The sequence below is a fragment of the Hordeum vulgare genome, chromosome 3H (genome assembly GCF_904849725.1).
Source record: "Hordeum vulgare subsp. vulgare chromosome 3H, MorexV3_pseudomolecules_assembly, whole genome shotgun sequence".
Taxonomy (NCBI): domain Eukaryota; kingdom Viridiplantae; phylum Streptophyta; class Magnoliopsida; order Poales; family Poaceae; genus Hordeum; species Hordeum vulgare.
This window is the reverse complement of record NC_058520.1, coordinates 88,441,295-88,469,237: the sequence shown is the minus strand read 5'-3', so window position 1 is coordinate 88,469,237 and position 27,943 is coordinate 88,441,295. Positions and strand designations below refer to the sequence as shown.

The window sequence follows — 27,943 nt, the reverse complement described above, 5'->3', positions numbered from 1 at the left end:
TTCCTTAAGGTTCTCGTTAAGGAACGCTGTTTTGACGTCCATTTGCCAAATTTCATAATCATAAAAGGCGGCAATCGCTAACATGATTCGGACTTATTTCAGCTTCACTGCGGGAGATAAAGTCTCTTCGTAGTCAATTCCTTGAATTTGTCGAAAACCCTTTGCGACAAGTCGAGCTTTATAAACGGTTACATTACCGTTTGCATCGGTCTTCTTCCTGAAGATCCATTTATTTTCTATGGCTCGCCGGTCATCGGGAAAGTCGACCAAAGTCCATACTTTGTTCTCATACATGGATCCTATCTCGGATTTCATGGCTTCAAGCCATTTGTTGGAATCTGGGCCCGCCATCGCTTCTTCATAGTTCGAAGGTTCACCGTTGTCTAACAACATGATTTCCATCACAGGGTTGTCGTACCACTCTGGTGCCGAGCGTGCCCTTGTGGACCTTCGTGGTTCAGTAGTAACTTGATCCGAAGCTTCATGATCTTTATCATTAACTTCCTCTTCAGTTGGTGTAGGCGCCACAGGAACAATTTCTCGCGCTGTGCTACTTTCCTGTTCGAGAGGGGGTGTAATTACCTCATCAAGATCTACCTTCCTCCCACTTACTTCTTTCGAGAGAAACTCTTTCTCTAGAAAGGATCCGTTCTTGGCAATAAAGGTTTTACCTTCGGATCTAAGATAGAAGGTATACCCAATAGTTTCCTTAGGGTATCCTATGAATACGCATTTCTCCGCTTTGGGTTCGAGCTTTTCTGGTTGAAGTTTCTTCACATAAGCATCGCAGCCACAAACTTTAAGAAACGACAACTTAGGTTTCTTGCCAAACCATAGTTCATACGGTGTCGTCTCAACGGATTTAGACGGTGCCCTATTTAAAGTGAATGCTGCAGTTTCTAATGCGTATCCCCAAAATGATAGCGGTAAGTCGGTAAGATACATCATAGATCGTACCATATCTAATAAAGTGCGATTACGACGTTCAGACACTCCGTTGCGTTGCGGTGTGCCAGGCGGCGTTAGTTGTGAAACGATTCCACACTTCCTTAGGTGTGTGCAAAACTCGTGACTCAAATATTCTCCTCCACGATCAGATCGTAGACACTTAATTTTTCTGTCACGTCGATTCTCGACCTCACTCTGAAATTCCTTGAACTTTTCAAATGTCTCAGATTTGTGCTTCATCAGGTAGATACACCCATACCTACTTAAATCATCGGTGAGAGTGAGAACGTAACGATAGCCACCGCGAGCTTCAACGTTCATTGGACCACACACATCAGTATGTATTATTTCCAATAAGTCGGTTGGTCTCTCCATTATTCCTGATAATGGAGTCTTAGTCATCTTGCCCATGAGGCACGGTTCGCATGTGTCAAATGATTCAAAGTCAAGAGACTCTAATAGTCCATCAGTATGGAGCTTCTTCATGCGCTTAACGCTGATATGACCAAGGCGGCAGTGCCACAAGTATGTGGGACTATCATTATCAACTTTACATCTTTTGGTACTCACACTATGAATATGTGTAACATCACGATCGAGATTCATCAAGAATAAACCATTCACCAGCGGAGCATGACCATAAAACATATCGCTCATATAAATAGAACAACCATTATTCTGTGACTTAAATGAGTAGCCGTCTCGCATTAAGCAAGACCCTGATAAAATATTCATGCTCAAAGCTGGTACAAAATAACAATTATTAAGGTTTAAAACTAATCCCGACGGTAGATGTAGAGGTAACGTGCCGACGGCGATCACATCGACCTTGGAGCCATTCCCGACGCGCATCGTCACCTCGTCCTTGGCCAGTCTCCGCTTATTCCACAGTTCCTGCTTTGAGTTGCAAATGTGAGCAACAACACCGGTATCAAATACCCAGGAGCTACTGCGAGCGCTGGTAAGGTACACATGAATAACATGTATATCACATATACCTTTAACGTTGCCGGCCTTCTTGTCCGCTAAGTATTTGGGGCAGTTCCACTTCTAGTGACCCTTTCCCTTGCAATAGAAGCACTCAGTCTCAGGCTTGGGTCCATTCTTTTTCTTCTTCCCGGCATCTGGCTTACCGGGCGCGGCAACGACTTTGCCGTCTTTCTTGAAGTTCTTCTTACCCTTGCCCTTCTTGAAACTAGTGGTCTTGTTGACCATCAACACTTGATACTCTTTCTTGATTTCTACTTTTGCAGACTTGAGCATCGAGTACAACTCGGGAATGGTCTTCTCCATCCCTTGCATGTTGTAGTTCAACACAAAACCTTTGTAGCTTGGTGGCAGAGACTGGAGGATTCTGTCAATTATAGCATCATCCAGAAGTTCGACTCCAAGTGAAATCAGACGACCATGTAACCCAGACATTTTGAGTATGTGCTCACTGACATAACTGTTCTCCTCCATCTTACAGCTAAAGAACTTGTTGGAGAATTCATATCTCTCGACACGGGCATGAGCTTGAAAAACTAGCTTCAGCTCTTGGAACATCTCATATGCACCGTGTTGCTCAAAACGCCTTTGGAGCCTCGTTTCTAAACTGTATAGCATGCCACACCTAACCAGAGAGTAGTCATCACTCATGTTTGCCAGACGTTCAGAATGTCCTCGGCTGCTACGGGAGCGGGAGGGTCACCTAGCGGCGCATCAAGGACATAAGCCTTTTTAGCTGCTTCAAGGATGAGCTTCAAGTTGCGAACCGAGTCCGCATAGTTGCTACCATCATCTTTCAGCTTGTTTTTCTCTAGGAATGCGTTGAAATTGAGGTTGACGTTGGCCATCTACAATATTTATAAAGATAACTTTTAGACTAAGTTCATGACAATTAAGTTCATTTAATCAAATTAAGTATGAACTCCCACTTAAATCGACATCCCTCTAGTCATCTAAGTGATACTTGATCCATGTTGACTAACCCATGTGCGATCATCACGTGAGACGGACTAGTCACCATGGTGAGCAACTTCATGTTGATCGTATTCAACCATACGACTCATGTTTGACCTTTCGTCTCTTGTATTCGAGGTCATGTCTATACATGCTAAGCTCATCGAGTCAACCTAGGTGTTTCGCGTGTGTAAATCTGGCTTACACCCGTTGTATGCGAACGTTAGAATCTATCACACCCGATCATCACGTGGTGCTTCGAGACAACGATCCTTCACAATGGTGCACACTTAGGGGAATACATTCTAGAAATTTGAAGAGGGATCATCTTATTATGCTACCTTCGTTCTAAGCAATAAGATGAAAAACATGATAAACATCACAATGCAATCATATAGTGACATGATATGGCCATTATCATCTTTGCTCTTTCAATCTCCATCTTCAGGCATTGCATGATCATCATCGTCACCGGCGTGACACCATGATCTCCATCATCGTGTCTTCATGAAGTCGTCACGCCAACTACTACTATCACTACTACTATAGCTAACCGTTAGCAATGAAGTAAAAGTAGTAAGCACATGGCGTTGCATCTCATACAATAAATTAAGACAACTCCTATGGCTCCTGCCGGTTGTCGTACTCATCGACATGCAAGTCGTGAAACCAATTACAATAACATGATCATCTCAAACATCATACATGCAACATCACAACTTTGGCCATATCACATCACATGTCAAACCCTGCAAAAACAAGTTAGACGTCCTCTAATTGTTGTTGCAAGTTTTACGTGGCTGATTTGGGTTTCTAGCAAGAACGCTTTCTTACCTACATGATAGCCACAACGATGATATGCCAAAGCTATTTACCCTTCATAAGGACCCTTTTCATCAAATCCAATCCGACTAGAGTGGGAGAGACAGACACCCGCTAGCCACCTTTATGCACGGTGTGCATGTCTGTCGGTGGAACCAGTCTCACGTAAGCGTACGTGTAATGTCGGTCTGGGCCGCTTCATCCCACAATACCGCCGGAAAAGAATAAGACTAGTAGCGGCAAGTAATTGACAAATTATCGCCCACAACCTTTTGTGTTCTACTCGTGCATAGAATCTACGCATAGAAAACCTGGCTCGGATGCCACTGTTGGGTAACGTAGCATAAATTCAAAACATTTCCTACGCATATTCAGATCTTCCTATGGAGAGACCAGCAACGAGAGAGGGGTGAGTGCATCTTCATACCTTTGAATATTGCTAAGCGGAAGTGTTGCTAGAACGCGGTTGATGGAGTCGTACTCGCGGCGATTCAGATCGCCTAGGGTTTCCCCCCCCCCTCTCCACCTCCTGCGCCTTGGGCTGAGTGTGGGGGGTGCACCAGCCCACCTAGGGGCTGGTTCCCTCCCGCACTTGGCCCATCTAGCCTCCCGGGGTCATTGCCCCCTTCCGGTGGTCCCGGTGGTCCCGGTACGTTACCGGTGACACCCGAAACACTTCCGGTGTCCGAAACCATCCGTCCTATATATCAATCTTTACCTCTGAACCATTGTGGAGCTCCTCGTGATGTCTGGGATCTCATCCGGGACTCCGGACAACTTTCGATAACCTCGTATAACAATTCCCTATAACCCTAGCGTCATCGAACCTGAAGTGTGTAGACCCTACGGGTTCGGGAGACAGGCAGACATGACCGAGACACCTCTCCGGCCAATAACCATCAACGGGATCTGGATACCCATGGTGGCTCCCACTTGCTCCACGATGATCTCATTGGATGAACCACGATGTCAAGGATTCAATCAATCCCGTATACAATTCCCTTTGTCTGTTGGTATAGAACTTGCCCGAGATTCGATCGTCGGTATACCTATACCTTGTTCAATCTCGTTACCGGTAAGTCTCTTTACTCGTTCCGTAGTATGTCATCGTGTGACTAACTCCTTAGTCACATTGAGCTCATGATGATGTTCTACCGAGTGGGCCCAGAGATACCTCTCCATCACGCGGAGTGACAAATCCCGTTCTCGGTTCGTACCAACCCAACAGACACTTTCAGAGGTACCCGTAGTGCACCTTTATAGTCACCCAGTTACGTTTAGATGTTTGATACACCCAAAGCACTCCTACGGTATCCGGGAGTTGCACAATCTCACGGTCGAAGGAAAAGACACTTGACATTAGAAAAGCTTTAGCATACGAACAATACGATCTAGTGCTACGCTTAGGATTGGGTCTTGTCCATCACATCATTCTCCCAATGATGTGATCCCGTTATCAATGACATCTAATGCCCATGACCAGGAAACCATGATCATCTATTGAGTAACGAGATAGCCAACTAGAGGCTTGCTATGGACACATTGTGATCTATTTATTCACACATGTATTACTGTTTTCTGTTAATACAGTTATAGCATGAACAATAGACGATTATCATGAACAAGGAAATGTGATAATAACCATTTTATTATTGCCTCTAGGGCATATTTCCAACACCAATAGGCCAAAAAATAAGCCCATGAGGCTAAAAATATGCGGGCCAGCGTGCTAATCGGGCCAACATCCCGGCCCATCTAATAACTAGGTTGTGCCTCGGCTGAGGGCGCAGCCCACGGGCTAGCACGGCACGCCCCGATTAGTAAACTGCAAGTGCGGGTTGTGCCGTGCCGGACCCGTTTACAGCGGGTCGTGTCGTGCCAGTCCGTTTCGCCAGGTATGCTGCAAATTGAGGAGGTGGGAGTGATCTTTTGAAAGGTGTACTCCTAAATTAGTGATTTCGTGCAAAGTGCTAACCACGCTGAACGGACATATAGTCTCTTTGCCAGCCCAACAGAAGCCGAGTTAACCATAGATCTTCAAAAAGGCTACCGGAATAGCAGCCCATTCGGACATCCGGGCCGTGTTGCAATTAAGTCGTATTGAACTCATCCAATGGTCAAAAGTCACCAAATCCTGAGTTGGACGGCCAGAAACACACAAGGTGTGAGAGGGCTCAAAAGTGGTTTAGTTTTAATGTCCTAATGAAGAGTTTTTTCTTTGCGGGGAAGAGTTTAGACAAGGAAAAACTGAAATTTTGGGACAACAAACCCTATGAAATGTTGCTCCTTGCCTGTTAGTTTTGGATGAAATTTTACAAGAACCTCAAACATTTGATAGAGTTTGAATTCACAACATTTCAGTTTTTTAGATGTTGTTTGATAATGTTTTTTGGATTTTTTGACAACTCAGGTGTAGTAGAAAATTCATTCTTATAAAATTACTAGGAGAATAAGTGAAGAAACAATTACAATGAGTAGCGAATATCTATTTCTGACCTCAGACTAACCTGCAACCAGTGAAGAGAAAATTCAGAAGAAAAAATCGAAATAAAGATAATTTGGTGTGTGAGGTGCGCTTCAAATTTCAGATCATTTGCACATAGGAGTAGCTCTCATAAAAAAACAAATTGGATCAAAACAATACATGAACAATAAACTTTTTCATGGACTCCAAATTTGTGTTTTTACCGACCGCTACTCAGTACAAATGATTTGAAATTTAGAACGCATCTCACACACCAAATTATCTTTCATAAGAAATGTTTTTTGTTTTTTTTTAGTTTTTCAAATATTTATTTGTGAATCTTCATCGTAGGTGCAGATAAGCCTGGAACCGAATCACCTCGTCTAGTAAGCATGCCCAAATTATGGACAAGGCTACTGAAATGGCTGAAAAAAAACTATGTGATGATTCTTTCCTTGATATTTTAACAAAATGCCCCTAGTTTTATTTCCATATCATTTGGGTAGGAGTTAAGTTTAGGCAGAACCCCGAACAACTCCAACGCAGTGACCCAAACGGACATGGATTTTGTTTGTTTGGGTCGCCCGTCCATCTAGTAGACATGCCACGAACACGCATGGATGATGAACGCACCCAACGCACAACACAAGCACGGACAAGCGCACAACAGCAACATAAGGCGAGCACCTCCGCTACAGGCACCCGCCTCCTTCGCCTCAATGGCATCAACGTCGATGGGCCCCCTTGCGCCGTCATGCCCCTCCGATTTCCCTCCTGTCGTTTTGCCTCCTCGAGACCGGTCTTGTGGTGGTCGAAGAACTCGGAATCGGGAGGCCCTGGGAATTAGGAGAGATATACTCTAGGCCCCTCGAGTGATCTGACCTGGACAAACATGGTCATACGATGAGGATTATGAGATAATCTGAAGTGTTGATCGGATTCATCGGAGCGAGAAAGAGGCCGTGCTGCTACAAGGATGACCATATCGCCTTGAGCACAACGACATTTGAAGTCGGCACGATTTGCTAGAGGCCGCTACCAACTAGTCGGGCCAGATGTGATCTGGCTCGCGACTAAATGAGCAAAAATCTAAGGAGTCGCGTGTTTAAGGGAAGGGACTATTTGTGGGCTTTAGGATCCGTGCGAGGCTCAAGAGATGAGCCGCGACGGATGCCTATATGCATAAGTATTCACCTGATCACTTCGACACCGCTATTAGGGCTTTGCATGTATTATTACAACTAGCCATCTTCACTCATCGCCGACTGTGTAATCAGACCTAGTAGTCCGCCGCACGGTGTTTCTCCTGCACACGAGGATACCATTAGAGGCGTGCACTTGCGCTGCTACGACGAATATGTATGTGCGATCCGTCAACCGGCTGTTCGAGGGAGATTGGACGAGGAGGAGACGAACCTCGCGGACACGCTGCCCCAACTACTTGTGCTGCACGGCACTGCACTTCTAGTGATAACGATCTGTGTTCCATCTATGTCGCATGTTCTTGGATGTTCTGCGTAGGATTTTTTAAAACTTGCATACGATGCACCTAGTATTGAACCCAATACATGGGGCCGCACTACTCATAGGGGAAAAAACCACACTACTACTAGGCCTTTTTCTGGTTGTGGATAGAAACGACGTCGGGGCGCGCCGACGGTAGAGCTACGAAACGGACGGCGCGGAGGAGAAAGAAGAGAGGAAATAGCAAATGGATTTGATAGTTCTGTCGGATGGATTTGATGCAATTTGCGACGGGGTCATATGCTCTCGGGTCCGATGTGAAGGACGTGCCCGGGCGTGCTTGGGCTTCTCATGTGTGTCCCTATTTGGACTGAACATGAAGGATATGGCTGGTGTGTGAGGTTGTTTTGTTGAATCAAAATTTCGTGTACGGTTAGTGATCGAATGCTCTGTTCGGTCCGGCTATAGATGCTTTAGTTTTATTTTCGAACGTCTGAACAAATTTTGTAAGCCACGTTGAAGGCTTAAAAATAGGTAAACGCTTCGAGCCTGCGCCCCGCCGAATCGTTCGGCCGGTCACGCGCGGCATGCACGGCTCGCTGGTTAGGGGTATGTAACATTTTTTTGTTAGATTTGTTGCAACAATGTGTAAATTTGATACAAATGTTTGTCATTTTGCTATAATTTGTTCATTCAAAAAAGCTACATCCATACTTGGTTGCAACTCGAGTTCGTTGAATTTTTGCTACATCCGGCGTTTGACTTTTGCTACAACCTTGTTAATTTTTGCTACACCGAGTATCCATTTTTGCTGTAATCGTTCATTAAAAAAGTTGCATACACGTTCGTTAGAGTTGCAACCCGAGCTCACTGGATTGTTTTGCTACAACCCTTATTTTGTTTTGTAACCACACATCATCAACTTCGGTTTTTTTTGCTATGATCACGTAGATATTTTTTTTGCTATAATTATTTTTTTGTTGCAACCGTTGACGAAAATTGTTGCATCGTGTCGAAATTTACTGCATCGAAAAAAAATGCTGCATGGAAGGATCTAACGGTACGACTTGTAGATTTGACGATCGCGCGGCGACCGACGCATGCGTTCGCGCCGGCGCGACGCGCAGTACTGTCCTTAAAAACATCCCTACCATTTGGTGATCTTGTTGAAGATGCCTTCAAAATGTCTGGATCGTGTGGTCCAAACTTATGAGGACTGATTTGGTGCGCAACTTCACAGTTGAGAACTGAAACTCCCAAAGATCCACCGCTAGTATTACTACGCCTGGCCAATCACCAAGACATTTGAAAATGATGTGCCCAACCAAATATACTTAATTATGTGCTGCAACTTTTATGAACCTGTTTTGTGCTGCGATTCGTAGAATGATTTCACAGGATTTCACTTCAGAACAAGCAAACTGCACTCAATCTAGAAAGTTGCTGCAGGAATTTGCTGGAAGAAACAACAGTTGCAGCAACGCATCGCCTCTTCCATGCCTTCGAAAACTTTGCAAGTTGGGCCCCATGCTAATCTGTGAGATCGTGCCCACGTGGTTTGACTCATGTGAGAAGTGGCGTCTGTCTCGTGTAGTCCAGAAGCACACTCGTTTCCTTTCCTACCATAGTTTACTCGCCGGCGCCGCGCGTGACGAATCAGAGCCCGACTCGCGCCTGCCTTACATGGCGCAGCATGCAGCACGCCACGTATCGGCCATGGACCCCCGCCCGAGCTTACACATAGCGCCTTTCCGCCGTCCTCGCTCCACAGTCCAGATCGCCGTGTCCGCCGACCACCACTTCAACTCCTCCACCGCAGCCAGCAGGAAGCTAGCTAGAACTAGAATAATCTCCGCCTAGCAGCCATGGTGAAGCTAGCGACGGCGCGGGACTGCCGCGCGTACAGCCTCGGCGCGGCCGGCGGCGAGACGTCGCGCAACCGGCGGTGGGAGTACATCAACGCCGGGGTGTACGTCTTCGCCGCCGTCCTCCTCGTCGTTGGCTTCCTGGCGCAGCTGTGGCCGTGGGCGGTGTCCACCAAGGCCGGCCTCGCGGTGGCCGTCGTCGGGCTGCTGGGCGTGCTGGCGGTGAACGCGCACGACCTGCTGGCGCACGTCGCCGGCGTCGATTACAACCTTGGGCTGGCCGGGCTCGACACCCAGTTCGTGCTCGTCGAGCTCGCCGCCCCCGCCGTGCAGCTCGCCGGCGCCGCGCTCACCTTGGTCGCGCTCATCTTGTTCGAAATCCAGGTATGGGTTCTTGTTCTCCTCTCAATGAACAGAGTTGGGAGTTCATCCATCCAAACAAGTGCCAGTACCAACAAGTTCAGACTGGAGTTGGATGATGTTCTGTTTTATCTGAATGACTGAATCCATGGAACGAACGTCGCAGATGGAGAGAGGACGCCGGCGCGGCCTGGAGAAGCACGGCCTGAACCTGCTCATCGCCGGGCCGGCGCTCTGGTGCCTCGGGTCCATACACAACATGTGCCAAGTCTACGAGCGAGCCAACGGGCACGTCCAGATCCTGCAGAAGAGCGTGCACATCCCGTTTCTGCTCGGCAGCACCCTCTTCTTCATCGGCGGCGTCGTCAACCGGAACGACGTCCACGGCCACTCCTCCCACAGCTCCGCCCTACTGGTAGGTAACCAAATGAACACTCGAGGTTCATTCACCTCAAGAACATGCGGCATGGCCGGGCCAATTTAGCGTTGTAGTGACTGGCACACACAGTGATGAAACGCTCTGCTCTGGATGCAGGGGAGGAGCTGGGCGTGGTACTGCCTGTTCGGGAGCTTGCTGTTCCTCGCCGGAGGGCTGCTGAACCTGCTCAAGGTGTTCAAGAAGCAGCAGATGGGCGGGCGGGGGCTCGAGAAGCTGCGCGGCGGCGCGCAGGAGCGGCTCAACAGGGAGAGGGAGGGCAAGGTGCCGCTCATCCTGGAGGAGGGCCGGAGGGGGAAGCACGGAGGCAATGTTGGGGCGCCGCGGCACGAGCCGAGGGCGCCACCCGTCCCGCCGCCGCCGGAGGGCTCTTACAAGGACGCTCTTGTCAGCGGCGGCAACTAGTGTGATTTTGCAGTGCACCGCGGTAACGAATAATATGAGAGGGCGTGCCATGGCAGCTTGTAGAGGAGAAGCATTGGCTTAGGGCGACGCCATCCTGTATTTCCAACTATATCGACTTGCTGCCTAGTACTGTATGATTCTACGTCTACCACTAGTACTTGTTTACAGAAGTATTTACGGAAAACCACCACGTGGGAACTTCGATGCTCCCATGATACCAATTTGAAACATCCATATTTAAATATTTCAAAAAAAAAATCAAAAAATCATGGATATTCATAACATCTGTGTCTACAAACCCTAAAAAAATCGGATCCAAACTAGATATACACATTGAGAAACAAAAAAGAAATAATTGATGGGACGTGATGTTTTTGCACCTATGGCAAACTTCAACCAATGTTCTATGGGCTTACAAAGTTTGGTCATGAAATTGCACCTATATCAAACTTTAACCAATGTTCTATGGCCTTACAAAGTTTGGTCATGAAATTTCACCTATATCAAACATCATTTTTATTTCACCTATATCAAACATCATTTTTATTTCTGCGTCCCTGGTTCGTTAGTTGTACTCATTCATCCCACGTTTTTAACTTTTGCTCATTTTCCCCCACTCTCTTGTTCGAAACCTGTCACAGCGGACGTTGTCGAGTCAATGAATTGACCGTTAACTCGAGTCAATGAATTGACCGTTAACTCCGACTAGTGAGGCCGCATAGGGCGGAGTACACATTTTGACCGTTAGGTGGTAACTAGTGGGGTCGCGAAACTGACACTCACCTGAATCAGATCTAGCCGCTTCTGCGCCGCCCCCTCCGCCGCCGTCGTGCCGCCTCCGCCGCATCTACCCTCTCCCCATCTAGGATTAGGAAGCGATGTCGGGGGGCACCCCGTCCAGCCCATCGACCGTGGAGATGATTCTGTCGAATCAGAGGCTGATAATTCATGGATTCCACCTGGGTAAGCATCGTTTTCCTCTCAAATTGATTAGAAGATCCATAAACTAGGCTATATTTGACCACCGTTGGCGTGAATCAGCGCAATTTATCTGAAAATTTAGGCCTAACCGCGCCCTTTATCTTATTTCAAACGAATAGGGTTGATCCTACACTTGCTTTTCGGCTGACGGTTAGAATGGTAACTAACGAGCTGCGTGGAACTAAACCGTATGCGATTTCTGGATTTTTTTTATCCTAAAGTGGTAGAAACCACCGTTTCGTTCAGAGATTTCCGCAAGGCACTATGTTGTGAGTATCCGTGGAGCCCTGTCGATGCTGTTGAACTGAGATATTTCGACAGTACCGAGCAAAGATTTCTCCCATTAACTTGTGATGAGCATCTGGGATTGCTATTTAGTTTGAATGCTAACAGCCGTTTCGATAAAATCCATATCGGTGTGCTTCAGGCACACAAATAACGTATCCCGAAGGGTGTTCAGACATCATTTGTCTCTGCTAATAGCGAGCATCCTCGCACTACTTATAGGTCGAGACCAAGTAAACCTAGTGGTTCTGAAAGCCACAACATGTTGGCTGCCGCTAATTCTGCCACTTCTCTCCCTTCTGCACCTGATGTAGAAGTAGATGCGGAGCCTGACGAGGAAGTGCCTCGACATGATGATGAGGATGAGATTCTATTCCCTGAACTGGTAGATAGAGTCAGTCAACAGGCAGTGGAAGATGAATATGCAGAGGAGCCTAGCAGCCGTGCTATATTTGATGACACTGATGATGAAGAGAGGGAGGAGAACATCGACTCCCTAGTTTTACAAGAATATGATGGTGACGACATGCCAATAATTGAGTGGAACAGGGAGAATCCTGACCTTACTCCAGGAACCATATTCAAATCGATGGTGGACTGTCATAATGCAGTGACTACATATTGCATTGTCACTGAAAACTCTTATGAGGTTGATAGGAGTGACCCAGGAAGATTCACTGTTCATTGCCCTTATGATAGGTGTAGGTGGAGGTTGCATGCATCCACTATGCGAAAGAGCAAATTGATTTAGGTATTACAACTGAATATTAATTGTACTATTTCCTAATTGTATTTGACATCATTTTTCATTTTGTTTCAGATAAAAAGCAACCCACACGGGCACACTTGCCCACCTGGAGGGGGAAGGGGAAAGGACAAATCTAAGCTTGCAAAGACTAGGTGGGTGGCAGATGCAATCTTGGATTGGGTGAGGGAAACACCAACAATTGGTCAACAGCACTCCAGGGAAGCTATTTGAGAAGTACAAGATTAATGTACAATACATGAAGATTTTCTATGCTAAGGAAAGGGCTCTTGATAGGATTAATGGTCCATGGAATGAGAGTTTTCAGTTGCTTTACACCTTCAAAGTTAAAGTGGAGACGGCTAGTCCAGGGAGTGTTGTAGAGATTGACAAGCATACAGTTAAGTACAAATTAAAAGGGATGACAATGGAGAAGGAGTGCTTCAGGAGGGATTCTGTTTGTTTCAAGGCTTGCTGGAAGGGGTTTCTGAATGGTTGTAGGCCCTATTTGGCTGTCGATGCGACTGCTTTGAATGGAAGATGGAGAGGCCAGCTAGCAGAAGCTTCTGCAGTTGATGGACACAACTGGCTATTCCCAGTTGCATTTGGTGTGTTGGAAGTAGAGAGTGAGGAGAGTTGGGTCTGGTTTCTACAGCAGTTGCGCAACATTATAGATACACCCTCAGGTTTAGTTATACACACAGATGCTTGCAAGGGTTTAGAAACTGCAGTAGAAATTGTATTCCCTGGAGTGGAACATAGGGAATGTATGCGACACCTAGCTCAGAATTTTAAAAAGAAATTCAAAGGCAAAGTTTATGATGATAATCTATGGCCAGCATCATACACATGCAGCTTGAGGAAGCATGAGCACCATTTGAGAGTGGTGTATGCTCCTAATCCTTTGGTGAAGGAGTACATGGATGAACATCATGGAAAGTTGTGGTCAAGAAGCAAATTCAATGAAATCTGCAAAGTAGACTATGTGACCAATAACCTCGCTGAGTGTTTCAATGCAAAGTTCAAGTCAGTGAAAGGGCTTTTGTTGTGGCAATCATTTGATAAGATCAGGCACATGATCATGGTAAAGATGGCTCTTCGTAAAAGAATTGCAGAAACACAATATGTTGGCCATCTTATGCTCCCATCTCTGATTAAGGCATTGCATGCCAAGGCAAGAGGACTAAGAATGAAATGCATTCGACCGTTGACATACGAGGCTGAGGTGACATACACTGACAGTAAAAATAGGGAATGGAGATATTCAGTGAACCTTGCAACCAATGAATGCAGTTGTAGGCAATGGAAGATCCGCGGGAAGCCGTGCATACATGCCCTACATCTCATGACTGTTATTGGAGGTGAAGATGGTGAAGTTGATCAGTATTGCTCTGAATATTTCTCTGTTGCCAAATTTAAGTCTGCTTATGCTGAAAATGTGCCTGCACTCTTGGGAAAATACCAATGGAACATGGTAGACCGAGGGTTCAAACTTCATTCTCCTGTACTCACTAGACCACCAGGAAGACCAAGGAAAAACAGGATAAGAGCTGGTGAAGAGGGTCGTGTAAAAAAACAGCGTAAGTGCAAAAGATGTGGTATCTTAGGGCATATTGCTAGGCGTTGTACCAATCCAGTTGATGCATCATTTGGAGAAGAGGAACAATGGGCAGCAGCAAATGCAGAGGAGCATGCAACAGCAGAGGAGAATGCAGCATGTTTAGAGGATAATGCAGCAGCAGAGAAGAATGCAGCAAGTTTAGAGAATGAAGCAGCTGAAGTAGCTATAAGAGAGGAGGAAGTTATTTTTATTGGAAATATGCCCTAGAGGAAATAATAAATTAGTTATTATTATATTTCTTTGTTCCGATAGTCGTTTATTATCCATGCTATAATTGTATTGATTGGAAACTCAGATACACGTGAGGATACATAGACAAAACACTGTCCCTAGTAAGCCTCTAGTTGACTAGCTCGTTGATCAAAGATGGTCAAGGTTTCCTAACCATAGACAAGTGTTGTTGCTTTATAACTAGATCACATCATTAGGAGAATCATGTGATGGACTAGACCCAAACTATGAACATAGCATATTGATCGTGTCGTTTTATTGCTATAGTTTTCTACGTGTCAAGTATTCGTTCCTATGACCATGAGATCATATAACTCACTGGCACCGGAGGAATACCTTGTGTGCATAAAACGTTGCAACGTAACTGGGTGACGATAAAGGTGCTCTACAGGTATCTCCGAAGGTGTCCGTTGAGTTAGTATGGATCAAGACTGGGATTTGTCACTCCGTGTGACGGAGAGGTATCTCGGGGCCCACTCGGTAATACAACATCACACACGAGCCTTGCAAGCAATGTGACTAAGTGTAAGTCACGGGATCTTGTATTACGGAACGAGTAAAGAGACTTGCCAGTAATGAGATTGAAATAGGTATGCGGATACCAAAGATCGAATCTCGGGCAAGTAACATACCGAAGGACAAAGGGAATGACATACGAGATTATATGAATCCTTGACACTGAGGTTCAACCGATAAGATCTTCGGAGAATATGTAGGATCCAATATGGGCATCCAGGTCCCGCTATTGGATATTGACCGAGGAGTGCCTCGGGGCATGTCTACATAGTTCTCGAACCCGCAGGGTCTGCACACTTAAGGTTCGGCGATGTTTTAGTATAGTTGAGTTATGTGTGTGGTTACCGAATGTTGTTCGGAGTCCCGGATGAGATCACGTACGTCACGAGGGTTTTCAGAATGGTCCGGAGACGAAGATTGATATATAGGATGACTTCATTTGGTTACCGGAAGGTTTTTGGGCATTACCGGGATTGTACCGGGAGTGAGAATGGGTTCCGGATGTTCACCGGGAGGGGGGCAACCCACTCGGGGGAAGCCCAATGGCCCTAGGGGTGGCACACCAGCCCTTAGTGGGTTGTTGGGACAGCCCAAGAGGGCCTTGGCGCCAAGGAAAGAAAACTAAAGAAAAAAAAGAGGTGGGAAGGAAGAGAAGGACTCCACTTTCCAATCCTAATTGGAATAGGATTGGAGTAGGACTCCTCCTCTCCCTTGGCCGGCACACCCTTGAGGGCTTGGCCCTCAAGGCAAGCCTATTCCCCCTCCCTCCTATATATAATGGTGATTTAGGGCTGATTTGAGACAACTTTTGCCACGTGCAACTCAGCCCTAGACCACATAGTTTTACATCTAGATCGGATTTCTGCGGAGCTCGGGCGGAGCCCTGCAGGAGTAGATCATTGATACGTATCCAACGTATCTATAATTTTTGATGGTTCCATGCTATTATCTTGTCAAACTTTGGATGTTTTGTATGCATTTTATATCCTTTTTGGGACTAACTTATTAACTCAGTGCCAAGTGCCAGTTCCTGTTTTTTTTCATGTTTTTGACCTTTTTCAGAGGAGAATATTAAACGGATTCCAAACGGAATAAAACCTCTGAAAAGATTTTTTCTGGAGCAGAAGATACGCAGGGAGCTTGAGAACCAAGGCAAAGGGCACCAGGGGAGGCCACAAGCCCCCTAGCCGCGGCCTTGGGGGCGCCTAGCAGGCTTGTGGGCCCCCTGTGGCTCCTTTGCCCTGCTTCTTCCGCCTATAAATTCTCCAAAAATATGAAACCACGAGAGAGACCCACGAAAATACTTTTCCGCCACCACAAGCTTCTGTCTTCGAAAGATCCCATCTGGGGACCGTTCTGGTGCCCTGCCGGAGGGGGATTCAGACACGGAGGGCTTCTTCATCAACACCATTGCCTCTCCGATGATGCGTGAGTAGTTCACCACAGACCTTCGGGTCCATTGCTAGTGGCTAGATGGCTTTTTCTCTCTCTTGGATCTTCAATACAAAGTTCTCCATGATCTTCATGGAGATCTATCCGATGTAATCTTCTTTTGCGGTGTGTTTGTCGAGATTCGATGAATTGTGGATTTATGATCATATTATCTATGAATATTATTTGAGTCTCCTCTCATCTCTTATATGCATGATTTTGTATCCTTGTAATTCTCTTTGAGTTGTGGGTTTCGCTTGGCCAACTTGATCTATAATTCTTGCAATGGGAGAAGTGCTTGGTTTTGGGTTCATACCGTGCGGTGTCCTCACCCAGTTACAGAAGGGGTAGCGAGGCACGCATCATGTTGTTGCCATCAAGGGTAAAAAGATGGAGTTTATATCTATTGCATGAATTTATCCCTCTACATCATGTCATCTTGCTTAAGGCGTTATTCTGTTTGTCATGAACTCAATACACTAGATGCATGCTGGATAGCGGTCGATGTGTGGAGTAATAGTAGTAGATGCAGAAAGTATCGGTCTACTTGTCTGGGACGTGATGCCTATATGTATGATCATTGCCTTAGATATCATCATGACTTTGCGCGGTTCTATCAATTGCTCGACAATAATTCGTTCACCCACCATAATATTTGCTATCATGAGAGAAGCCTCTAGTGAACACTATGGCCCCCGGGTCTACTTCACATCATATTTTTAGCCCTACACTTTTACTTTGTTGCACTTTCCGCCTTCAGATCTCACCTTGCAATCAATCATGAAGGGATTGACAACCCCTTTGTAGCGTTGGGTGCAAGTTTGTTGTTTTTGCGCAGGTACTTTGGAGACTTGGCTTGATACTCCTACTGGATTGATACCTTGGTTCTCAAACTGAGGGAAATACTTACTGCTACTATGCTGCATCACCCTTTCCTCTTCAAGGGAAAAACCAACGCAAGCTCAAGAGGTAGCAAGAAGAATCTCTGGCGCCGTTGCCGGGGAGGATCAAGTCAAGAATAGTCTTCCTTCAATGTGTCAATTTTTGGCGCCGGGGACTATTCTAAGTGAAGCTTATCCAAGTAACTGTCGCAAACTCAGCTCTTGCATTTACTTTTTTTTTTGCCTTTTGCCTCTCATTTTTATCTCCCCCACTTCTGAAAAACAAAAATTTACAAAATATTTGCCTTTTTCATTTGCCTTTCCTTTGCTTGTGTGCTATGTGCCTTCAATATGCTTGCATCTTCGCTTGCTGAAAATATATTGATAGGATCCTCATCCACTTTCTAATCTCTTTAAGAGATCCAATTATGTTGATCCAATTGCTAGTGAGTTTTGTGCACTAGATTATCTTTATGAGGTTTTGCTTGAGATGCGTGAATCTGAAAATTGTGATGAAGAAATTTATGAAGTGATTCACGAGGGCTCCTTGAATGAAAAGCATGATTGCAATGGTTTCACTATGAATTCTATTAATGGCAATCATGCTAAAAATATGCAAAACCCTAAGCTTGGGGATGCTAATTTTTCTATGTCCACTACTTGTTGCAATGATCATGATTGGGGTGATAATTTTTATTATGATCTTGAAAATTTGTTTAAGCCTCATGATGATTATGATATTTGCAATAATATTGAAAGTGGGGTTGGATAAGTCATGACTTTAGTTGATGATAATCCCACTATTTTTGAAGAGCGTCAACTTTGCATGCATGTGGATCATGAAAAGAATATCCTATGTGATAGTTATATTGTTTAATTTTAATATGATTCCACATGTAATTATTATGAGAGAGGAAAATATTGTGGTAGAAACTTTCATGTCACTAAATCACCTCTCATTATGTTGAGATTGCTATTGTCTCTTTCTTCTTCTTTGCATATAGTAACTATTGGTTGTCTTGACAATTTGTTTTCCTATAAAATTCCTATGCATAGGAAGTATGTTAGACTTAGATGTGATTTTCACATGCTTTATGATGCTCTCGTTGTGCTTCAATTCTTGTCTTTTATGTGAGCATCATTGAATTATCAATGCCTAGCTAAGGGTGTTAAACAATAGCGCTTGTTGGGAGGCAACCCAATGAATTTATCTTTGCTTTTTGCTTTCTGTTTTGTTGTGTCCACACCATCATAATTCTGTTATGATTGTGTTTTTTGTGTTTCTTTTTGTGTTTGAGCCAAGTAAAACCTTTATGACTAGTTTTGGTGATGGTTGTTTGATCTTGCAGAAAAAGACAAAAACTTTGTTCTCACGAAATTATTTGTAATTCCTATCCGGAAAGAGCTTTTGAGTTGATTCTTTTTTTTTGCTGGTTGATATGCCAATTGACCTAATTGTCATAATTTTTCAGAATTTTCGAGATACCAGAAGTGTACGAAGTATACAGATTTCTTCAGACTAGTCTGTTTTTGACAGATTCCGTTTTTGTTGTGTTGATTGCTTATTTTGATGAAACTATGGATAGTATCGGGGGTACTAGCCATGGAAAAGTGAGAATAAAGTAATCTAACACCAATATAAATAGAAATCAATTTTGCTACAGCACCTAAAGAGTTGGTAGTTTGTTTTCTTGTGCTAATGATATCACGAGTTTCTGTTTAAGTTTTGTGTTGTGAAGTTTTCAAGTTTTGGGTGATCTTCTCATGGACAATGGGATAAAGAGTGGAAAGAGCTCAAGCTTGGGGATGCCCAAGGCATCCAAAGCCAAATTGAAGGACACCAAAAAGCCTAAGCTTGGGGATGCCCCGGGAATGCATCCCCTCTTTCGTCTTCAATACATCGGTAACATTACTTGGAGCTATATTTTTATTCACCACATGATATGTGTTTTGCTTGGAGCATCGTGTATTATAGGAGTCTTTTATTTTTGTAGTGTCACAATCATCCTTGCTGCACACCTTTTGAGAGAGACATGCACTCATCGTGAAATTGCTAGAATACTCATTGAGCTTCGCGTATATCTTTTGAGTTAGGCAATTTAGATCACATGTGGTTCACTTATATCTTTTGAGCTAGATAACTTTGCTCTAAGTGCTTCACTTAGATCTTTTAGAGCACAGTGGTGTCATATTTTGGAGAAATAAGAACTCTCGATCTTCACTTATATCTTTTTGAGAGTGCTCTCTGTGAGTAACTTGGTAGTTGGCTTGTGCTATGAAAGTAGTCCTAAAGATGATAGGCATCCAAAGAGGATACAATAAAACTTCCATATTCTTGTGCATTGATTAGAAAGAGAAGTTTGATTCCTCTCAATTAGTTTTGAGACATGGATTTGGTAATATTAAGAGTCATGTTAGTAGGGTGTTGTGAATCTAGAAATACTTGTGTTGAAGTTAGTGATTCCCGTAACATTCATGTATGGTGAACCGCTATGTTAGGAAGTCAGAGCATAATTGATTTATTGATTGTCATCCTTTGTGTTGTGGTCGGGATCGCGCGATGGTTAACACCTACCAACCCTTCCCCTAGGAGTATGCGTTTAGAACTTTGTTTTGATTACTAATAAAAACTTTCGCAATAAGTATGTGAGTTCTTCATGACTAATGTGAGTCCATGGTATAGATGCACTTTCACCTTCCACCATTGCTAGCCTCTCTAGTGCCGCGCAACTTTCACCGGTACACAAAACCACCATAGACCTTCCTCAAAACAGCCACCATACCTACCTATCATGGCCTTTTCATAGCCATTCCGAGATATATTGCCATGCAACTCCCACCGTTCCGTCTCATAACATGTGCCGTCACTTTCATATTGCCATTGCATGATCTTAAGATAGCTAGCGAGTCATACGCTAAGCTAGATCGTTGCACATCCCAGTACACTGCCGGATGCATTTCCTATAGAGTCTTCATCGTTCTAAGCATTGAGCTATGAGTAAATGAAAGTGTGATGATCATCATTATTCGAGCATTGTCCCATGTGAGGAAATAAAAAAGGCCAAAGTTGCCCACAAAAAAAAGAGATATGGAAAGAGGCCAAAGAGCCCAAACAAAAAAAAAGGAGAGAACAAGAGAGAAGGGACAATGCTACTATCTTTTTCCACACTTGTGCTTCATAATAGTACCATGTTCTTCATGATTGAGAGTCTCTTGTTTTGTCACCACCATATACTAGTGGGAATCTTCATTATGTAACTTGGCTTGTATATTCCAATGATGGGCTTCCTCAAAATTTCCCTAGGTCTTCGTGAGCAAGCAAGTTGGATGCACACCCACTAGTTCTCCTTTTGAGCTTTCACACACTTATAGCTCTAAGTGCATCCGTTGCATGGTAATCCCTACTCATTCACATTGATATCTATTGATGGGCATCTCCATAGCCCTTTGATACGCCGAGTCAATGTGACCATCTCCTCCTTTTTGCTTCACAACCTCCACCACACTCTATTCCACCTATAGTGCTATATCCATGGCTCACGCTCATGTATTGCGTGAGAGTTGAAAAAGGTTTGAGAAAGTAAGAGTGCGAAAACAATTACTTGGCCAATACCGGGGTTGTGCATGATTTAAATTCGTTGTGTGGGGATTATGGAGCATAGCCAGACTATATGATTTTGTAGGGATAACTTTCTTTGGCCTTGTTATTTCGAAAGTTCATGATTACCTTGCTAGTTTGCTTGAAGTATTATTGTTTTCATGTCAATAGAAAACTATTGTTTTGAATCTTACAGATATGAACATTCATGTCACATGAAAGAAGTTACAAAGGACAAATATGCTAGGTAGCATTCCACATCAAAATTTTAGTCTTTATCACTTCCCTACTCGAGGGCCAGCAGGAGTTAAGCTTGGGGATGCTTGATACATCTCCAACGTATCTATAATTTTTGATTGTTCCATGCTATTATCTTGTCAAACTTTGGATGTTTTGTATGCATTTTATATCCTTTTTGGGACTAACTTATTAACCCAGTGCCAAGTGTGAAAAGACCTCGGTGACGCCTAGAGGGGGGTGAATAGGCTATTTAAAAAACTTCTTCGGATTTGGCTTGAAACTAATGCGGAAATAAACTAAGAGGGTACTTGTCAAGAACAAATCCTAAATGCACTAGGCACTGCAACGTGTATCAACAATACAATCTACCAAGATGGACAGAATACAGTTACTAACAAGCCCAAGTAAGTTACACAAACTTACTTGAGCTATATCACACGACAAGTAGGAGAACAACACAAGATACTAGATCACACTATATCACACGATATATCAAAAGCTGCAAGTATGAACGTGTAGATATAGAAGGTATGCTTGAATTATTAATCTTGTACAAGAAATAGCCAACACAATATAATGAGCACAAACAATATGCAATGTATGTATGCTCAAGTAACACAAGTAAACCACAAGTAAGGAGTTAGGGTTAAGGATAACCAAGGTCACTGAGACGAAGATATATCCCGTTGTTCACTTCCTTTGAGGGAAGCTAGTCACCGTTAGAGAGGTGGATGTTACCACGAAGGCTCACCCTATTCTCCCTTTGAGATAACACCACGAAGGCGTTTCTCAACCACTAGTGGTAAGCCTTTGAGGTGGCTTCCAAACCCTCACAAACTTTTCCGGGGATAATCACACGGATTGATTCCTCTCCGAAGAACTCCTACCACCTAGGAGTTTCCAACCTCCAAGAGTAACAAGATCACGGGAAATGCTCAAAACTTGCTCTTGGGATCTATCTTTTGATTGGAACAACTCTCAAAGGGGCTCACAAATGCTCTTGGGATCTAAGATTTGATGTGAGAAAATGTGTGTGAGGTGGAAATGTGTTCTTATGAGGATATGGCTGTGTTGAACACACTCTCACGAAGTGGGACAGGGGTATATATAGTGGGGAGTGTAAAACAGCCGTTGGGGACACTTTAAGTCACACAGGGTCCGGACGTCCGGCAGTTTCCGGAAGTCCGGGCGTCCGCAAGGGGTCGGACGTCCGATACGGATCGGTCGTCCGAGGGCTGTAGATATGAATGGAACCCGTGTGAAATGAACAGCGACCGGACGTCCGGAGAAGACCGGAAATCCGAGTTATTCGACTCAACTTCTTCTGGTGGGAGGTTCCAGATTTCCGAAAGGGGACGGACGTCCGGGCCTTGGACGTCCGGAGGGAGCCGGAAATCTGAGTTATAGAGCTTATGTTCTTCTAGTGCAGGGCTCTGGATTTCCGAAGCTGGTCGAACGTCCGGCGCTCGGATGTCCGGAGGGAGCCGGAAATCCGAGTTATAGAACTCAATTTCTTCTGGTGGAGGGCACCGGATTTCCGAAGCCTGCCGGTCGTCCGACCCACGGACGTCCGGAGGGAGCCGGAAGTCCGAGGCAATAGACATGTTATGAGATAGGAGCAGAGTAGAGAATATGTGGTATTGAGTAGGATAGTGAATATCTAGTTTGAGCAAGTTCATCACAAAAACCTGTGATCCCCTCTTAATAGTGCGGGATCCCTAAAGACTCAAGAATTGTAAAAGGGATACCGATGATCCATACTTGAGTGTGTACTTTTATTCGCTCATCATCACTCCGCACCGCTAACATCAAAGTAACTGATACCTTGAGTTAGCCCTTTCACTTGATCTTGATGTTGTTGTTTCTTCTTGGCTCAATGTTGAAAGCAAGACATGATGAAGTCTTCAAGTAGCTCTCCCATACACAATGTGGAAAGCCTAGCTTATATATTTATCTTCATTTGTCCACCATGTGAACATCCACAAGGATCAAGCATGTAGTGCTCAGGAATGCTTATCTTGATGTTGTCCTTGTTAGCACATGAGCTTGTCCTTATCAACACATGATCATTCACAGTAGCTTAAAAAGGGTTAGTGATTAATTATCTATATGTGTGTTGTTAGCAACACCAAAACATGATTAAGGGCATGACTGCACTTTCAATCTCCCCCTTTTTGGTAGTTGATGACAACATACATATAGCTCTCAACAATAGTAATAGACATGTGTCGCTTAGGAGAGTTTTGTTACGATGCTTTTGAAGCTCCCCCTTATTATATGCATAGTAAAATAGGTAAGTGCGGGAGCTCCCCCTTAATGTGTGCATTGAAGATAATAGCATGATATAACACCATAATAGTTCAACAATACATAGCATATCATATGAATCAATAGGATAGCATAAAACTCCACATGATAGTTCAACAATACATCATCCATAGGTGATGGCATAGCACACCATCCATAAGTATCGTTACATGATGATACATCATTAAGTTCGACATAATACATCATACCATACATTGTGAGAGGAACTAAAATCGAAAACTAAGATAAGATAATGTTCTCCCCCTTTGGCATCAAGGACCAAAAAGGAGGGAAAACCGGAAATGCTATCACATACTCAAGGGTCACCCTCATCAATATCATCATTAATCAGGCATCATCCTCAACATCATCATCCTCATCATCAGGCAGACCACTGCCACCAGCCTCGTCAAGGAAATCAGCCCACTCCGGACCACATGGGAAGCCAAAGTAAGAAGGAGGAGCAGCAGGAGGGGCCTCATCATCACTCACATCAAGAGCGCCCGAGGCTCTCAGACGAGCCTTGAAGGCATTCTTGGAGGAGACTAAGCGAGAAACCACATCATGGGTTTGACCACACTGGAAAGAGACGGCCTTCATCATAGCAGAATGTGCCTTGCCAAGGAATTTGGCAATGCGACCGAGCGGAGCGGAGCTAGATGAGGGGGTGGCTGAACGGGCAGCAGTGCGGCGAGTGGATGTGGAGGATGGGGCTTTCTTGGGAGCATAGTTATCTGCCATGTGAGCGGGAATGACCCACTTGCGATGTGTGTGAGTGACAGCAACAGAGAAATCAGCAACATGATTAATAAGAGCGTGGATGAAGGGGGCATGAGGAAAGACTCGCTTGTACTGAAAGCTAGCAAGCCGAATCTCATGCCATAAAAAGTGAGGCACATTAATTTTGCTCTTGGGGTGCTCGTACAAGTGAGACATGATGTCAATACAATAGCCACTGCAAGAGCCCATATCACCCATCTTGGGATAGATGGTGCGGATGAGACACTGAAAGATGTTGAAGTAAGGTGAGCGCCAGATGGATACCTGGTTAAGATCCTTCATGCGTTCATCCGCATCAAGCTCACTGAGAGGTTTAAGAAGATACCCACACGCCTCAATGGACTTAGGTCCATGGTTAGGATCATTCCTATGTATTTTGAAGCCGGAGTTGGGGAAACCAAGTGCGGAAACAAATGTATCATAAGAAGCTGTGAAGCGAACGTCAGAGGTGATCCAGCTGACAGTGTGGTTTGGAGCAAAGTAGCATGTGGCATAGAACTGGTGAATGGCAGCAGCATTAAAATCGCGATGAAAAGCAAACGGGACGGCAAGCCCCGATGCCTCAATAAGCTCAATGGCACCCGGATATTTCGCCGGGTGCATGCGAATATGCTCAAGATCTATATAGAGATGAATAGATAAACCCTTAGGAACTATGACTGTAGTAAAAATGTCCGCCTGGACATGTGTGCGGAAACGTGAGTCCGTAGAGTCACGTACGACAGCGTATTGATCAATGTCGTGGCGGAAAGTGAGGTATGACGACTTGGCAAGTGTGGTGAAGTTTGTGATTGCACGACCTAAGGTAGCACGGGGTTCTAGTGAGATGCGACGAGCTTCACCTGCGGGCTGAGCAGGAGGAGGTGGTGGCATGTAGGGCGCCCTGCGAGCCCCGGGCTTTGGCTTGGACCTCCGATCGGCGGGCTGGTCAGCAAGGTCCTCGGCAGCAAGTTCATCCTCGAAGTCGGAGTCATCACCATCAGACGACGAGGGGAGCTGTGGAGACGGAGAACGCCGGGCAGTCCGTTTGAAAGGACGACGTGGCCCGTCCGAGTCCGACCCCGTGCTAGTAGGGGCGCGAGAGGATGAGCCAGCAACGTTCTTCCGAGCGGCGTGCTTGGTCTTGGGCATGGTGCACAATATCCTACACGGATGGAAATCCCAAATAAGGAACGAACATGGTCAAACCATAGGAACGAACATGTGGACTTGGGAGAGAGGGAACCAAACGCGAGGGGAACGGAGGAGCTACCTGTAGAAGGATCCCGCGGAGGAAGAAGAGGAAGAAGAGAAGGATCCGCGGAGGAGATCGGGCAGATCTCGGGAGTGGCGGCGCTGGCGAGAGCTCCTGGAGCTGGCGGCGGCGGCAGGGGAAAAAGGGGGAGCGTGAGGGCTAGGGCAAAGCCCAGCCCCGCGCCAAGCTATTTATAGGCCCCGATACGTCGGACATCCGACAAGCGTCGGACGTCCGCAGAGGATTGTGCCGCCGGACGACCGACACTGGTTGGACGACCGGAAGGAGATTTGCCACCGGACGTCCGAGACAAGTCGGACGACCGAGAGAGAGAGGAGGAGGCAGAAGCTGATTATGGAGTTTTTTATGATGAGGTGATACTAAGTATTCTCGCATGTGTAGCAGCCAAAGATACCTCTCAACTAACATATTTTGGACATGGTTTGATGTAAGTCTTTTAATACGATTACTACGATAAATGTGGGTCCAAAATACGTCAAACGTATGAGTGCATAGAATCATGCACAAGTTATCCTCTTATAAGAGCAAGGCACATTACACAAGGGTCATGGCACAAATTTGTCTCATTCATATGACCATGAAAAGCTAAGAGAACATCAACACTAAGCATTTCATCAATGTGATTGACAAGGACATGCAGGAAATTACAAAGTGGAAAAAGTATTATGTTCATGCCATGATGCAACCTACACAGTGTTGACTCTAATATTGTACATGCATGAAGTAAATACTTGTTACCGGAAAAGCATTGGTATGACGTAGAAGTAGCCGAGTCCTGTCTTGACTCGAATTTCTTCGTGACTAGCACCATATTTTTCTGAGAATAAGTCAAAATAGCAATGCTTCTCCAAAGTACCTAAACCACCAATTAAGCACAATATGCTCCCCAAACTTATTGGGTCCAAAGTAGTTAGTCCAACTACAATATATATATATATATATATATATAGGGTAAGATCACTCAATTACGTGCATATAGATATAAGGTTTACTTTCAAGCACACCCTAACCTTTTTAATGAATACGTCTAATTTACCATATACATATATTGGATCAAAGATACGATAGACACGACATGTGCATCTACACATAGTAGATATGCTTACACAATCCTATCGAAATCCAAGGATATACAACTTGGACAAATGAACACATAATTTTCTATTACAGAACATTCATGTCATCCAAAATGGATAAGGGTGACAAATCAACACATGGTAGCACCCCAAGTTCAACACATGAACTGGCAAGGCATCAAGCCATGTAAGGCATGCATTTTGCACAACCTTACATGCATGCCTCACCCCAGTAGATTTATAGGTGTAGGTAATATGATTATAACTCCCACAACATTATGAAATAAGTAGTGCGAGCTCTACCGGGAGACACATGAATTTCTCGGCACGTTATAGGTCAACTGAAGATAGAGCCGAAATAAAGTGAGCATGAAAAACACTACCAAGCCAGAGATGCCATGTGTGAGAGAACACATGACATTTAGAGTTATCAGTGGTGGTAGGTGCCAACGAGCACAAGGATCGTTTCATACTCACACAAGTATGATATGGGAGTTCAACCATAAGCATAATGTTTAGATGACATACGTTAACATCCCAATTAGTTAGATCATAGTGTGGAGGATTAATTAGAAAGGCATGCATCAACAATGCCCTTCTTTTAGATACGATCTAGCGGCTAAGCCATGAGCATTGGTGTAGTAGGACATTATACTCACGCACATCTAAGGAATTTAGATACCAACAGGGCTTATTATGCGAATTAAGATATGTGTAGCATGACACACCACACAGTTATAGGATAACCACATGTGGTGGATTCTGAGTGGCATACATCAGATGTTTTGTCTTACCAGGGGATGTGACATGCACAAAGCATATCATCCTCACATAATGTGATAATCCATGTATTTATCATACAAGGCAATCAATCATCCAACTAAGGTGATGGTGGATGCCAATTTAAACTTCGGATGGCCTTGACATCAAACTAATTGATTGGATAATCTTGCACCGAATACTACATGGAGTCCAACACATATGTACACATTTTGGGTTAGTGGTGTGCGTAGAGCAGAACACTCCCCCTTAATGTGATGAGCCATTAACGTTGCAAAAGACCCACACAACGGTGCAACTAGGATGCAAGTAATGATCAGGACTACACACAACTATGTGACATACGTAACGACCTACACATGATAGATAACATATAACAATCATACTAGTAGGCGCAACATGTCAAAGTACATGCTAGGAACCAAACCTAAACATGAGAGGGAGTGGGGCAAGCAACTTTCAATGTAAACAATTTAAGTACAAGTCACCACAAAGAGGCACATTGGATATG

The 27,943-nt window shown here is 44.6% G+C and overlaps 1 protein-coding gene across 1 annotated transcript; it reads left to right on the top strand.

The window, feature by feature from the left end:
• Positions 1–9,411: 9,411 nt before the first annotated feature.
• Positions 9,412–10,889, top strand: LOC123439591. Its single transcript, XM_045116283.1, has 3 exons — positions 9,412–9,888; positions 10,031–10,279; positions 10,400–10,889. The coding sequence occupies exons 1-3, from the start codon at positions 9,505–9,507 to the stop codon at positions 10,703–10,705; spliced, it is 939 nt and encodes a 312-aa protein (XP_044972218.1). The 5' UTR covers positions 9,412–9,504; the 3' UTR covers positions 10,706–10,889.
• Positions 10,890–27,943: the final 17,054 nt, after the last annotated feature.

Coding starts and splice junctions, on each gene's coding strand:
- LOC123439591 (XM_045116283.1), top strand. CDS start 9,505: ATGGTGAAGCTAGCGACGGCGCGGGACTGCCGCGCGTACAGCCTCGGC. Junction 9,889..10,030: donor TCATCTTGTTCGAAATCCAG/GTATGGGTTCTT, acceptor CGAACGTCGCAG/ATGGAGAGAGGACGCCGGCG. Junction 10,280..10,399: donor CCCACAGCTCCGCCCTACTG/GTAGGTAACCAA, acceptor CTCTGGATGCAG/GGGAGGAGCTGGGCGTGGTA.